Source organism: Phyllostomus discolor, chromosome 1 (genome assembly GCF_004126475.2).
Source record: "Phyllostomus discolor isolate MPI-MPIP mPhyDis1 chromosome 1, mPhyDis1.pri.v3, whole genome shotgun sequence".
NCBI lineage: Eukaryota > Metazoa > Chordata > Mammalia > Chiroptera > Phyllostomidae > Phyllostomus > Phyllostomus discolor.
This window is the reverse complement of record NC_040903.2, coordinates 210,917,758-210,932,228: the sequence shown is the minus strand read 5'-3', so window position 1 is coordinate 210,932,228 and position 14,471 is coordinate 210,917,758. Positions and strand designations below refer to the sequence as shown.

At 58.1% G+C, this 14,471-nt stretch overlaps 1 protein-coding gene across 4 annotated transcripts; it reads right to left on the bottom strand.

Annotated features, from left to right (window-relative positions):
- Nucleotides 1-2,955: 2,955 nt before the first annotated feature.
- On the bottom strand, nt 2,956-12,608 carry LOC114493336 (interferon alpha-inducible protein 27-like protein 1). 4 transcript variants are annotated; one of them, XM_036013605.1, is made up of 6 exons: nt 12,346-12,608; nt 11,944-12,102; nt 11,388-11,531; nt 4,777-4,806; nt 3,718-3,879; nt 2,956-3,181 (listed from the first exon to the last, which is right to left on the bottom strand). In XM_036013605.1, exons 2-6 carry the CDS (start codon nt 12,017-12,019, stop codon nt 3,027-3,029), a joined length of 567 nt encoding a protein of 188 aa, XP_035869498.1. In that variant the 5' UTR covers nt 12,020-12,102; nt 12,346-12,608; the 3' UTR covers nt 2,956-3,026. The 4 variants fall into 4 exon arrangements, with proteins under 4 accessions (XP_035869498.1, XP_035869496.1, XP_028363934.2 ...); XM_036013603.1 differs by having other exon boundaries at nt 11,944-12,039; nt 12,346-12,461; XM_028508133.2 differs by having other exon boundaries at nt 11,944-12,087; nt 12,346-12,425.
- Between the last annotated feature and the right edge of the window lie 1,863 nt (nt 12,609-14,471).

Below are 14,471 nucleotides of genomic sequence, written 5' to 3'. Positions count from 1 at the left end.
TGTACAGAACTGTACAATTAAAAGGCATACAGCAGCACTGTGTACAATGTGTTCTACAGAGACACCTACTCTCTCTTCGTCTGGTCTGTCTACCCACCCTTCTGTCAGCTGTCAACAGAAACCACTTTAAAGGGGCATGGCAAGCACTCACCAAATCCAGCAGCGGTTACTTCTGGGACTGAGAGACTGACAATGGGGGAAGACAGTCATTAGATCCAAAGAGACTTTAACCGTATCTGTAGCAATTTAGATTTTTTAAAAATATTTTATTTATTTATTTATTTATTTATTTATTTTTAGAGAGGGAAGGGAGGGAGAAAGAGAGAGAGAGAAACATCAATGTGCGGTTGCTGGGGGCCGTGGCTTGCAACCCAGGCATGTGCCCTGGCTGGGAATTGAACCTGCGACGCTTTGGTTCATAGCCCATGCTCAGTCCACTGAGCTACACCAGCCAGGGTGCAATTTAGATTTTTAAGAGCAGAATATTTCTCAGATAACATTTTAAAAAGAACTGTATTTTTCAGAGCCGTGATAGGCTCACAGCGGTTTTCCCCTGAGCTCCCTGCCCCCCACCCCACATGTAAAGCCCCCCCCCCCCCCACTGTCAACACCTCCCGCTTCAGGTAATTTAAATGCAATGAAATGTTGGTTTTCATTAGAAACTGTTACAATCCCACTTTGTAAGATTAAAAAATAAAGCGACAAGAGCCTGTGGACGGCCTGTCCTCGGATCCACCAGCCTCCCTGAATCGCTGCGGCAGCAGGCAGCATGGAGGGAGAGCGAGAGAGAGACAGGCAGACAGATGCAGGCTGCCTGGCGGGGGGACGGCTCGGGTTCCTGCGGGGCCCCGGAGGACAGCCCTCAGGCAGCCTCTGGAGGACAGCCCCTGTCTTTGTCGACTCCCGGTCCTCTTCAGGCAGGAACCTACTTCTCAGGCACTGGGAGCCCCTGTCTAGACCTCAGGCTCGTCCAGGCCTTGGGCCGTCTCTGCAGCCTCCAAAACTGAGCCCAGGATGACTGACACCGGTACTCACATCACACCTTTGGGCCAAAGCGATTGGTTTGGGGGTGAAGAGAACAGGAACCTTTCCCAGGGGCTTCTGGGAAAGACACTTGCTTGCTGCGGAAAAATGCTCTTTTGGGGGAGACGTGAATAAAGAAGCAGGTGGCCTCTAGGGCCTGCTGACAGCAGCTTGTGACCGCAAGACTCGGCAGCCCTGGGACGAAGCTGGCAACCCAGAAGCAGGGGAGGGACCGAGACAAACGGGTCCCTGGCATCAGGGTTGAGTTGCTGAGCCCACCTTGACTGAAGCCTGCTTACTTTTGCCTTTCGCTTCAGGAAGCCAGTCAAGTCCCTTGAACCCAAGCCCATTGTAGTCAAGTTTCTATTACTGATAACTACATAGTCTTCCATGAAAGGGCACCTCCTCCAGGAAGCCTTCCTAAATAGCTACAATTAGAATTAATCTCTACTTCCTCTGTCCCCCACGCCATATTATAGCTCGACCCTCCAAATACATCGCACACGTTGTGTTATCGACGAGCCCTCCGTGAGGAACAATGGGCCACAAAGCTTAGTGACTTAAAAATACTGAGTGCACACTTCAGTGGGCCGGCAGTTCAGACAGGTGGTTCTTCTGGTCACAGCTGGACTCCCCTGTCCATGCACAGGCAGCTTCGGGCTGACTTTTAAGATCCTAGCAGGGCTCATTCGCGTGTTTGGGGTCTCGTCTCAGACCGGCAAACTGACAACAGCCCACACAACACAGGGGCCGGTTCCGCCCGAGGAAGAGCGGGTGTGGAGGCCAGAGGCGGGACCCGCAAGGAGGTCCTGGAGCCAGTAGGCTGTGATCCGAGACTCCAGCCTCAGGCGGAAAAGGCCCCCCAGAAGCTGGGCGTGGGCCATCTGCACGGCAGGCAGCGGCAGACGCCAGGGCAGTGCGCACGGAGCACCCGACACAGGGGCCGGGGCCGGGCACGCAGTGGGCCCCGGGAAAGCCCTGACCCGCGCTGGCCCACCTCTTGGGAGCCCTGCCAGGGGAGGGAGTCCTGTCTGTCCGTGCAGGCGCTGGTCAGTCCCTTGTGGGAGCCGATGACCCCGGGTTCTAGACTGACGGGGACAGAGCTCCCTGGAGAAACGAAAGCCTCCACTTCGCTGGAGAGTCCCAGGGGCCACCCGGCCAGACAGACCCAATGTCCCTGAACTTCAGAGCAGCGATCTCCGACCGATGTGCTGCAAGCATTTGTATTTTGTTTTTAAGTGAATGTATCAGGGCAACTCTGGTTAATAAAATTATATAGGTGTCAGGTGCACACCTGTAATGCAGCTCTGTAATGCATCACCTGTATATGACCCTGTGTGTTCCCTGCCCCAAGGCAAGTTTCCTCCAGGGATCCTTACAACACGCAGGGCCTGACTCCTCAGTCGGGGACACTGACCTCTGCTCCCCGAGGCTGGCAGAGTGACGGCAGCCAATACAACAACAGCCGTCTGGTGTGTGTGAATCAAAATTACACCGAACTCTTTTCCGTTAGATTGGCAAAAAAATAAGTGTTTGGGCGTGCTGCAGAGTTTTAGTGGTCCGTTCATGTGTGCCCTGAGATGGAAAAGGCTGGAAACCGCTGCTCTGGAGTCGCCAGCCAGACCCTGCGTCTCCATTGGGGCGGGGAGGGGTGGATGATGCCTGAGGTCGGTAGTGCCTTCGCAGCGGAGGGTCAAGGGCTCACACAGTGACCCCAGAGCCAAGCCATCCTATCACATTGCCCTGGCTGAGACCTTCAAAGACACTGGGTCTGAGGCCCCACCTGAAGAGCAGTAAACGGAGGCTTAAAGGGGAGACAGGGCATTCTCAGGGTCACACGTAGCTCCCAGACACGGAGGACGTCGGCGCTCGTCCTCACAGAGTTCCGGCTGGCCCGCCCTGCCCCGTCCATGACAAAGCAGTGCAGACACCTGGGGAAGGTCATGGCATCTCGTCTTTATTTCTCCTCCTTCTCGGAGCAGTTTTGGGAGGCAGGGGGCTTGTTAGCGGGGGGGGCTGCCATCCTGAGAGTCGCCTCCACTGGGTCCACCTGGCGGAGAGGAAGGGTCTGCCTTTTTTGAACGCCCCATCCAGGCCCCGATAAAGGACCCGGCAAGGCCCAGAACGGTGTTGGATGACAGGGAGAGTCCAGCTGCCCCTGGGGAAGAAGAGAGTTTGACAGCACGTGGGAGAGGTGGCCCCGGTGGCTCCCGGCAAGGGTGTGGGGTCAGAGATCCCAGGGACCCTCAGGAGGCCAGGGGCCCCAACCTGCTCCCGAGCCTGCTCCCTCCCCCACTTCCTAAAACCCCAGAACCCTGCACTGGGGCAGGGGTGCTGCCCAGAGAGGACACCTGAACTCTGGTGGTGACTCCACCAGCGACAGAGGGCAGACCCTCTGAGAAATGGCAGGCACCTCCCCTCTGACAGGACTAGGCTGGGGCCTCAAGAGAGGAGGGGGCCTGCCCAGGTTTTGTAGGGTTGACTGGGAATGCAGACCTGCCAGGCTACAGCCCAGACCCACCCTCCAACCCCCAACCTAAAGAGGGAACAGGGAGGGAGAGACCAAGGACCAGGGGCACGGGATGACACAGAACTGGAGGGAGAGGGCAGGCCCTCCTCTCAGGCTCCGCCTCTGGGCCGAATCCGGTCCTGGCCCCCTCCTCCCCTCCTCCCCCTCCTGCTCGGGACACTCACCCACAGACTGCAGAGTAGCCACCAGGCTACCGGCGGCAACCCCGCCCCCGTTGGCGACGGCGGCCGCTGACATCATCTTGGCCGCTAGGGAGGAAGCTGCGATGCCCGCCCCGGTGAAGCCCATGGCGCCCAGCACCACGGGCACCGCGCCCACGGCCACCGCTGTGGGGAGGAGGGGTTTGAGGTTGGCCATGGGACAGACTCCCCTCGATCTCCCTGCCCCCCTTTCCTGGGGGGGCAAACTGCTTTGTCCTTGAGAGAGGCCCAGGGCAGGGACAGGGACCCACACAAGGGAAGGCCGCCGATGAGGACACAAGGAGCGGACAGGCTCCCAGGAGAACGGGATCCCAGGCTTGTCCCGGCACCCGTGCCGCTGTCACACCCCGGGACGGCCGCCCTGGCCTCCACTGCCCTCGTGGACCATGAATTAGGCTGACAGGAGCCGCGGTCTTCAGACCTCTCCCTCTGGCGGGGAGCACAGGGTCCTTCCCCCGGGCACAGAGGGAACCCCAGGGCTGCTCTTGTGAAGGAGTGATGGGTGGGGGCTTCTGCCTGCTGCCCCTCAGGGCCCTGCAGGGGGTGGGGGCGGGGCGGGGGGCACTGCTTTTCCCTCCTCTCTTACGTCTGCAGAGCAGAGCAGTCACGCACGCTCTTCAGTGACAAAAACCTCTGCACCTGCCCTGTCCAACTCTGCAGCCGTGTGTGGCTGTCGAGCGTTGAGATATGGCTAGTGTGACCAAAACGCTTTTATTTTCTTTAACTCTGGCCGCTCTAGAGCACAGCTGGAAACCGCTGGGCTCACCAGATGAGCTACTGGGTTCGCAGGGCAGTTGCCGGGAACCAGACGGAGCTCAGCTTACGAATTCTGGGAACCCAGCGCCCCGCAGGGCCCCGAGAGCCAGCGGCCCTGCTTCCTGGGGACAGATCTTGGCTCGCCCTGGGTCACAGGTTCACACTTGGGGCTCGAGGGAATCCTGGGCTTGGTCAAGGTAGGCTCCTCCCAGAGAGGTCCGGGGCCAGGGCCGGTGGGGGCTGGGGCTCCTCCCCAGAGAGACTCACCTCCTCCGGTCACAGCCAGACCAGCCATTTCTGGGGACACAAAGGACATGCGTGAGGGCACCGCGCTGGCCCTGTCCCCTGCGCCCCCCCCCCCCCCCCCGTGTTTCCCCACTGCTGCCCGCAGGGGGCAGGGGTGCCCTGCAGCTGGGTGGGAGGAGAGAACAGCCCCGCCCCCGCCCGCTGTCCCGGGCGTCTGACGCACTGAGCAGGCGGGGGTGGGTGCGGGTGCCCAGAGCTCCGGGAAGCTGCGGGTAGGGGGGTGCCCTGCCTTCAAAAGGCTCCACCCTGCTGTTGAAGCCAGTACCTTTGGCATCATTGTCTCAAAGAAACAAAAACAAAAAGCGAGAGAAGCACACTGTTTATTTGCTGTGGGATAAACTGACCTGTCTGTCCTCCCCCTCTCCCACAAACCCTGTGCCCATCCCAGGGTCCCAGGTGGAGTGAAATCCCTCCGTCCCCCGGGGCTCAGCCCACTTGCCACATTTCGGCATAGGTGATAGTTCCAAGAAATTCACTTCCAAAAAGTCTTCGTCCCTATACCCCACATGGTCGTACCCTAGGCCCATGCTGCCCACTAAGGTAACCACTAGCCACATGTAGCCACTTCAATCTTAAGCAATTAAAATAAAATTAAAAACTCTGTTGCACAAGCCACACTTCCAGTGATCAAACATTACTGTGGGGGGGCTCCGCCCACAGAGCCCCTCCGTCAGCCACAGATGAGAATAAGCCTACCAAGCCATGATCTGCTTGGGGAGGAAAGATGGCCGATTTCTCAAAGGAGAAGGGCTTGAGCCTGTTCCTCAATGGGCTTTTATTGGGTTCAGTTTGCACAGGAATACAGGTAAAGCTCATCATCGTCAGGCAGTAAGGATCAAACAATACATAACATTCAAAGAACTCTGAGGGCTTATTCTCATAAGGGTCAGATAGCCAAAGGGCCATAAAAGTTTGGGAAACAAACTCATTTTATGCTTGGACCCTTATCAAAAAATTGAGGGCATTCTTAGCAAAGCAGGTTTCACAGGATTTTGTGCATTCTTTCCTAGGCGGTCACCCCGGGGGAATTGCCCATTCCTGCCCAGGGCCACACCCACCTCTGGCATTGTTTCAGGCTTAAGTCAGGCGGGGGACGTAAGGCAGACAAGACATTAGGAGACTCCTTGCAGACAGAATGAGGACTCAGGCTATGTCAAAGCTGAGGGGTGAGAGTCCATCACCCCCTTTTTCTATAGCCCCCCAAGTCCTTCCCTGATGGCCCCATTGTGACCATGGCTATCTTAGGCCGTCCCTCCTTTGAGGAACCTTACTCATCATTGGCTAACCAGTCATCCTCCCGGGGCCAAGCAGGGTGAAGTAAAGGGGGCAGAGGTGGTGCCCCATGCCAGGAAGATAAGCTTTGTCTCCTTAGTGGCTTATGGTCCCAAGGTCCTTTACTCAGCCTTAGCCACAGGGGAGTTAACAGCTTCTGAAACCAGGCAGGGCGGTTCCCAACACGTCACCTGTGGCCAGTGGTCACCACATTGGACGGTGCAGAGAACATGCTCATTATTGCAGAACGTTGCCCTAGACCCTGTGGTTAACAACAACTGCCCCCTCCCTACGGTCTGCCTCCAGCAGCCCCCCAGGGTCCCTCTCCTCTTCCCTTTGCAGGCTCTGACCCTAACACAGCCCGGAACAAGCCTTCACACTGGCACTTCCAGTATCTGTACTCGTTTTCCGGGGCTGCTGTAACCAGGTACCACGATTCTCTCGGATTCTAGTTGCGGTAGGGGAGGCTCCTTCTCCGCCGCTTCTTAGCCTGCAGTGGCGGCCGGCCATCCTTGGCTCACGGCCGCATCACTGCCATCTCCGTCTCTGTCCTCACACGGCCTTCTCCCTGTGTCTCTTCTCTTCCCAGAAGGACACACGTCACCCCCTACTCCTACAGGACCTCCTCTCAACTTACATCAATTAAAAAGTATTTTAATGCCTTTTCAGTGCCAACTACTCCTTTTTATTTACGTATGGATAAGATAGAAAGAGAGAGGGAAAGAGGGGAGGAGAGAGGGAGGGAGAGAGAGACATTGACTTGTTGTTCCGCTCACTTATGCATCGTGCCCTGTTGCACGTGCCCTGACCGGGATCGAAACCGCAACCTTGGCGTATCAGGACCACGATCTCACCGACAGAGCTACCCCACCAGCACCTCAACGGACACCTTTATTACAGCTACAGGTACAGGCACAAATGCTGGGGGTTAGGATCGCGAGTATCTCTCTGAGGGGACTCCATATAACCCACAACTCCGTCCCTCATTCATCCCGCGTCCCCCGTGTCTCCCTCCCCCACGCAGATTCCATCCCCGCTCACCCTAAGTGCCCCTCGCAGACCCTCAACGCTCTCCGCTCCTCTCCCTCTCTTGTGCTCACGCCCTCCGGGTCTTCCTGCTCTCTTTGTTCCCCCACTCTGTGGGAACGCCCAGCATTCGCAGCTTCTCCCCGATCTCCACGCCTCCTGCACCTGCGCCTTCCCGCATCCCCCAGCTTCCTATTCCACCAAGAAAATCAAGGCAACCACCCTGGCTGGCGTAGCTCAGTGGATTGAGCGCAGGCTGCGAACCAAAGTGTCGCAGGTTCAATTCCCAGTCAGGGTACATGCCTGGGTTGTAGGCCATGACCCCCAGCAACCGCACATTGATGTTTCTCTCTCTCTTTCTCCCTCCCTTCCCTCTCTAAAAATAAATAAATAAAATATTTTAAAAAAAGAAAATCAAGGCCACCAGAGGAGAGCTTCTGCGTGCTCCCTGCGGCCGCCACATCTCTGCGCCCTCACTCCTCTCGCCCGCCTGCCTCTGCGGGGAGCGGCGCCTGCTCCTGGCGGCCCGGCCCGTGTGCGAGGGGCCAGCCTGCTCTCTCCGACTGGAGGGAGAGGGCCTCTAGGCTTCCTCCCCACCAGTGTCCCTCTGTTCTGGGCCATGCCCAACAGCGTCCACCCGGGCTCTCCCACCCCCCAGCTGAACAATAAAGGCAGCCTCTCCCGCTGCGCCACGTCTTCCTCTGGCTGCCACCTCGCTTGGACCCATTCCTTACGGCAAAGCTCCGCAAAACAGTTTTCTACATGGAGGGAGGGGCGGTCTTGCACGGTGGTGAGGCGCCTCGGTGCGTGAAGCCAAAGACAGCCTGGAGTGACGCAGCCACAGGCCAAGGGACAGCCGGGATTTCTGGCAGCCACCGGAAGCTAGAGGAGGCATGGGACAGGTTCTCCGCTCAAGCTTCCAGAAGAAGCGTGACCCTGGGGACACCCTGATTTGGGATTTCCAGCCTCTAGAGCCGTGGGAGGGTACATGTCTGTGGTTTTAAGCCACTATGTCTGTTTACAGCCATCCTAGGAAACCTCTTCCTCACCTGGCCTTCAGGGACCATCCTTTCCCATGTCTCTTCCTGCCCCCCTTGCCTCGCCTTCCCAGTCCCCTCTCCTCTCGTCCGCCTGATCTCTGATGGTGGCACGTCCAGGGCTCAGTCCTGAGATCCCCGCTCCACTGCAGATCCCCCGCTCAGCTGCCCTCGCTCAGCCCCATGGCTCTCGGGGCCGCGTGTGCTCCGACACGGCCAGCCCAGACCAACACCGACTCAACAGGTCCGCTGGGTGTCTGAGAAGCACCTCAGACCGATGCAGGGAGCTGGGCTCATCTCCCTCCTGCAGCGGCTCCTCCAGTGGCCATTCCGCCCCAGGGAGAGGCAGCCCCAGGCTCTTGGCAGCCCCGCACATACAGCCAGGGGTCGGGTTTTCTCCAGTTGCCCTCCCTGCACTCCAGCCTGCCCACAACTCCTGCTGACTGGCCTTCAGAAATACCCAGTCCGACTGATTCTTTGCCTCTCCCATCCCAGGCCAGGCCACCGCCGGGATTCCTGCGGTAGCAGCTCCTCACTGGCCCCCCGAGTTTCCACGCAGCCCGGCACCGTCCTCTCAGCAGCCGAAGTCATGGAGTCCTCCTAGACCCCCCCTCGCCTTTCTCTCTCGCTCCACCTCCGGTCTGTGAGCGGCTCCCGCTGGTTTCACCTCCAACACAGGTCAGGAATCGGGCCGCCACCCCCGTTACCTCCACCCCTGCCGCCCTGGTGGGCATCACCCCCCACTGCCCACGATGGGCGACGTGGACGTCACATGGAATGAGACGTATCTGCTCGCTGCTGGGGTACGGGGAAGAGCCACGCGGTTGGAAGCCCTCCCGGGCGCCAGGCACAGGCCCGTGAGCACGGAGGAGCTGGGTGAGAATGTCAAAGAAAGACATGCAGACCAAGAGCGCACCTTTGCGCGTCGGAGGACACGCTCCAGCCTGCGTGTTGTGTTCCCAGTTCACGGGGTGAAGCCTAATGCCCCATGGGGCGGGATTACGAGGCGGGGGGGGGGGGCTTTGAGAAGCGACTGGCTCTTGAGGACAGAGCCCTCACGACCGCGATCGGTTCCCTTATGAAAGACCCCAGAGAACCCCTTTGCCCCTTCCGCCGCGCGAGGTCACCGCAAACAGATGGCCGACTAGGAAGTGGACTCTCACCGGGCACTGGTCTGCTGGCGCCTTGACCTTGGACTCCCCCACCCCCTGCCCCCAGAACTGTGACAACTAAACTTCTGTTGTTCACGATCCACCAGGCTATGGCATTCTGTCACAGCAGCGCTGACTAAGGCAGGACACAACCGACAGGAGGAAAAGCAACCTGCAAGTCAGGTAGCTGATAAGGAGTTAGCGTGCAGAATATACAACGAATGCCTCCAACGACGACATACCCAAAGAGCCCAGTTAAAAATGGGCCAAGAATTGGGATAGACATTTCCCCAAAGAAGATATACAAATGGCCAATACGCACAGGAGAAGATGCTCAGCGTCCCTGGTCATTCGAGAAGTACAAATCAAAACCACAACAAGGTATCCTTTCATACCCACTACTATGGCTTCTACCTAAAAAAAACCCAGAAAATAACCGGTGTGGGCTAGGAGGCGGAGCAACTGGACCCCAAGCACTGCTGCTGGGAATGCGAAATGGTGCAGGAGCTGCAGCAACCAGCAAGGCGGCTCCTCAGACAACTGAAGTAGAATGCCCTTGACCCAGCAAGCCCACCTGTGCGTGCATGCCCAGAGGAACCGAAAGCAGGGTCTTGGAGAGGTACCTGCAGTCCACGTTCATAGCGGCATTATTCGGGACAGCCGAGAGGTGTAAGCAACCCAAGTGTCCACAGGCGGATGCACGGATAAACAAATGTGGTATCTGTATACCATGGCGTACCATTCAGCCTTACGTGGGAAGAAATTCTGACACATGGCTGAACAGCGGGACGTTAGGCTAAGTGAAATAAGCCAATCACAGAAAGACAAACACTGGATGATTCCACTGTGGGCGATAAAAGAGGTTCTATGGAAAGCAACCTCACAGGGTGGGCTGATCTTAGATCCCTAACTGGGGAGTCAACCCCCAGGCCTGTGACTTCTATAGTAAAAGGTTTTAAGCCAGCCGGGTCCTTTATCCTGGTGCATCTAGGTTAACGCACCTTCGAAATACCAGAAGTAACACCCCGGAAGGGCGTGCTGACCCCCAAGAGAGCACAGGATCTCATTAACTATCCTGAAATCCAGTCCCCACTGGGCTTTCCACAGTCTTCCTCATGTCCCCTCCTTAATTTCAAAAGCTTAAAAGATGGTTAAAAAACTGTTACTCTCGGCCACATCTGAGATCTTGCTTCTCGGCATCTGTCACTGGTTGGACTCATGAACTCTCGTGAAACTCTCCTCAGGTGTGGACGTGTCTGCGGTCAACACCACTCACGTGACATCCCCAGAGCGGTCAGACCGGTAGGGACAGAAGGCGGAATGCTGGGTGCCAGGGGCTGCGGGGCAGAGGGCGTGGGGAGTTAGCGCTGAACGGGGCTGGGGTTTCGGTCTGGAGAGGTGAAGAGTTCTGAAGACCGGTCACACGGCAGTGCAAAAACCCTCAATGCCACGGGACTGTGCACTTATGAACGGCTAAGTTGGCAGGTTTTCTGTGACATGTATTCTGCCACAGTAAAAAAAAAAAAAAAAGGCAGGGTGGACCTTTGGCTGGCCTGTCCCCAGGCTGGCTGCATCTCAGCGGTAAGACTGCTCTGCAAGAGTGTGTCCTGGGAGCAGGTTACCAGCCCCGCCCTGGTGCATTGGGGAGGAGCAGTGGGAGAAATGAAACTCGGCCTGGCCTGGGTGCTGTGGGGCCCACAGGCCAGGGCACTGGCCGTGGACTTGAACGGGCAAAGAGCCAGGCCTGAGCCGTGGCCCCTGGCGGACCAGAGCCTGAACAGCAGGCCTCTGTGAGGAGCACAAGGCCGTCGTACTCAGACACAAAGGGATCGAGGCTAAGGGACGGCGTGTGTCTGGCTCGGGGTCACTCAGCAAGTCGGCCACAGAGCCAGGACCCGAAGGGCAGTCCCTCTGACGCTAGCGCATCACTCACTTCCTCGCCCATACACACCGTGCCGCTTCTCCGGCAATGTGGTGTACCGGAGACTCCAGGAGGGAGGTGCGCCTTAGTGCTGCCAACTCAGAAGGCCCCTGAGCGGTGAGGGACGGGGGCGGCCTGGGAGACTGGCACCCGGGGAGCAATTACTTGCATAGTGGAAGAACTCCTCTCTTCCGTGTGTGGGCGGGTCAGTGGAGTCCGAGCCAGGTCCATCGGGCCCCGACGGGGACCCCTGCAGAGGATCCCCTGGAGTCGAACCAGCAGAGGATGGCTGGGAAGTTTCTTCCTCCTCTGGAAAAGAAGCAGAGGGGGGAAGCCCACAGTGGGTAGGCAGCTGTGGGACCAGAGACTGCTGCCCCGGGCCCCTGAGGGGGGCATGAGAGCCCAAGGCCCCAGATGGCACCCTCTGCCATTGCTGGACGCTCTCAAGAACTTTGGGAGGGGGAGGGGACCTCCGCAGCAGCTGTGCTGAGCGGTGATGGAGATGGAGATGAGCCCGAGGAGAAGACAGGGAGAGGGAGACATGGCCACTGAGAGCTGGCAGACCCTTCACTTCACAGAGGGGCAGGCCGAGGCCCAGGAGGGAAGAGACTCACTCATACAATGCACCTTAGTGGTGGCTCCAGGCTGGAACCCAGACCCCGGTGCTCTGGGCCATGCACTCCAAGCCCCAGGACCACCGGGCCCTCTAGAGGGCGCTCACCATCCGACTGAGACTCCTGCAGGAGCGCATCTGCCGCCGCAAGTCCTTCTCCGTTCTCTATGGCTTCCGCTGACATCTTGGTGGAGGGCGGGGACACTAGGTGCCCAGCGGTACAGTCACCACTGTGCTTCCCAGAAACAGAGTCTGAAAACCAAAGGGCTGCGCCTGATTTGTGATGGACTGGGGGTGGGGGTGGCACCTCTCTGGAGCCCAGAGCCCTGCCCTCTGTGGGCCCCTTCCGGCACACCCCCAAATCGGCACAGACCCCAGCTTTGTCACTTAACGACTCCGCCTGGCTCCCTGGTCTCCTGGGTTCTGTTTATCTGTCCCCTCACCACTGGCCCTGCCCACGCTGAGTCTTAGGGCAAACGTGGGGCTCAAACCCCTTCCTGGCACACTCACCTCTGATCACAGTGACAGCAGCCCCGGGTGGCAGCAAACAGGGACAAGGGGAGGGCAGTCTCTCCCCTTTCGCACCTCCTATGCCTCTGCTTACTTTGGAAAGTAACTGCCTGAGAAGGCAGAGCTGTGTCAAAAGTCCTGTGTGTAGTGAGGCTGCTGAGGCCTCCACAGGATGTCCCGTCCTGGATGACGTGCAACCAACCCCAAGGGTCACGTGAACCCGGTGAGTCAGGCTCACTCTGGGCTCAGAGCCAGGGAAACGCCACCTCCACCTTGCTAACACCTTGCTAACACCAAGACAGGGTGAGTGTGGGCCGGTCTTCAGGATAACCTGATTTCAACACACCACAGTGCCCCCCCCCATACGTGACACTCAGCTTCTCGAAGGTCCCCTTCACTGGTGGCCACCTGGACTGCATACCAACATGGTAAAGCTGGGGTTAAGTCGGATGCAATGACCGATTAGACGGAGGCATATTTGGAACCCTCCTGCACAGGGAGGGACCAATTTACGTATCTCCCACCGGCTGGGAGCACTGCTGGACGGTCCCAGGCTCCTTCGGGAGTCGCCTTCGGCGTTGTTTCGTGCACACAGGACAGGCTGTGACTGCGTTAACCAAGTCACTGTATGTCAAGGGCAAACGGCCATCCCGCCCAGATAATGCAGTGGCCGCTCCCTGACACACTCCATCAGCCGTAGCCACTGAAGAGTCGGTTCCTAGGGCTGGTACTGGAGCTAGGGCATCAGTTTCCTGATTTCCGGGGGGGTGTCAGTGCTTTATGAGCCAGAGTATGGGAAGCAGGACTGCCTCGGGCTCCTGCAGGTGGACCCAGATGTCTATCCACATATCCTGATCCCACGAGGGCTTACTCATGGTCACTGACGCCTTTGCTTCCCATTTTCCAAGCCACCAGGTTCAATCCCTTTGGAACAGTCCAACTGCTAGGGCAAAAGGTCGGCAGCCAGAGCTCACCCTCCGAGGTGCATAACTGCCCAGGGGACACGGGAATCTTTGTCCTACTGTGGAGAGACATGAAGCCCCTTGTCATCGCTCTGCCATCGGGGACAGCTCCAGTCTTGTCGTCAGACTCCTTCAGGCACCACCAGGACACAGGCTCTGTGCCACCCAGACACTTGGGGACACACTGGCAAAGTCCCCCAAGGAGTGAGTTAAGTTCTGTCTCATGGTGGCTGCAAGGGGACAGGGAGGCTCACCTGACCTCAGCTTGGTGATCTCCCCCATTTCCTTTAGGGAGGGGGTCCCCAAACGGCAGGCCACGGACCAACAGCGGTTCGGGGCCTGTTAGGAACTGGGCCGCACAGCAGGAGGCGAGTGGTGGGCAAGTGAGTGAAGAGGCATCATCTGCATTCACAGCCGCTCCCCATCACTGTCATTACCGCCCGAGCTCCACCTCCGGGGTCAGATCAGCAGCGGCACTGGATTCCCACGGGAACTCAAGTCCTCCTGTGAATGGCGCATGCGAGGGAGCTAGGCTGTGCGCTCCTCACGAGAATCCAATACCTGGTGCTCTGAGCGGGGGCCGAGGCGGCGATGCTCGTGCCGGGTGCACATCTAGCGTGTACAGATGCTAGTGCTGCCTGTGTGGGCTGCAAACACAGGTCACCACCCGCAGAGAGGTCCGACCGCACGGAGACCGTAGTAAGTCGGTTGCTCGCAGACTCACGTGAAAGCCTGTCAGGGAGTGGCGAGCGACAACCAAGCTGCATCTGGCGGTGGGCTTCAGGTCAGAATACGACGCTCATTTCAGTCCGCTGTGGCCCACCCGTCATACTTCTTACCGCTTCCACCCGCTCCTCCTTCCCGCACTGCGCACTTGTCTCACTCACAGTTTCGGGGAGCCCGCACGCTAGCCCCGACCAAAACGAGCAAAAGACAAACGTCGCTGGAGAGCTTCTTTGAAAAGGCAGAGAGACCCAAGAATGAGACAGCAGAAGACTCTGAGACTGCCAGCAAACAGAAAGCTGCATTTCAAAGAAAACACCAAGAGTTTTACCTAAATTATGGGTTCATTGCAACAGGGGACTCACCTTCTCCAAGCCCGCCCTGTATAACATGTGATGACTGGCTATCCAATGAAGCCACAAAACCTTCAAAACTGCTTCA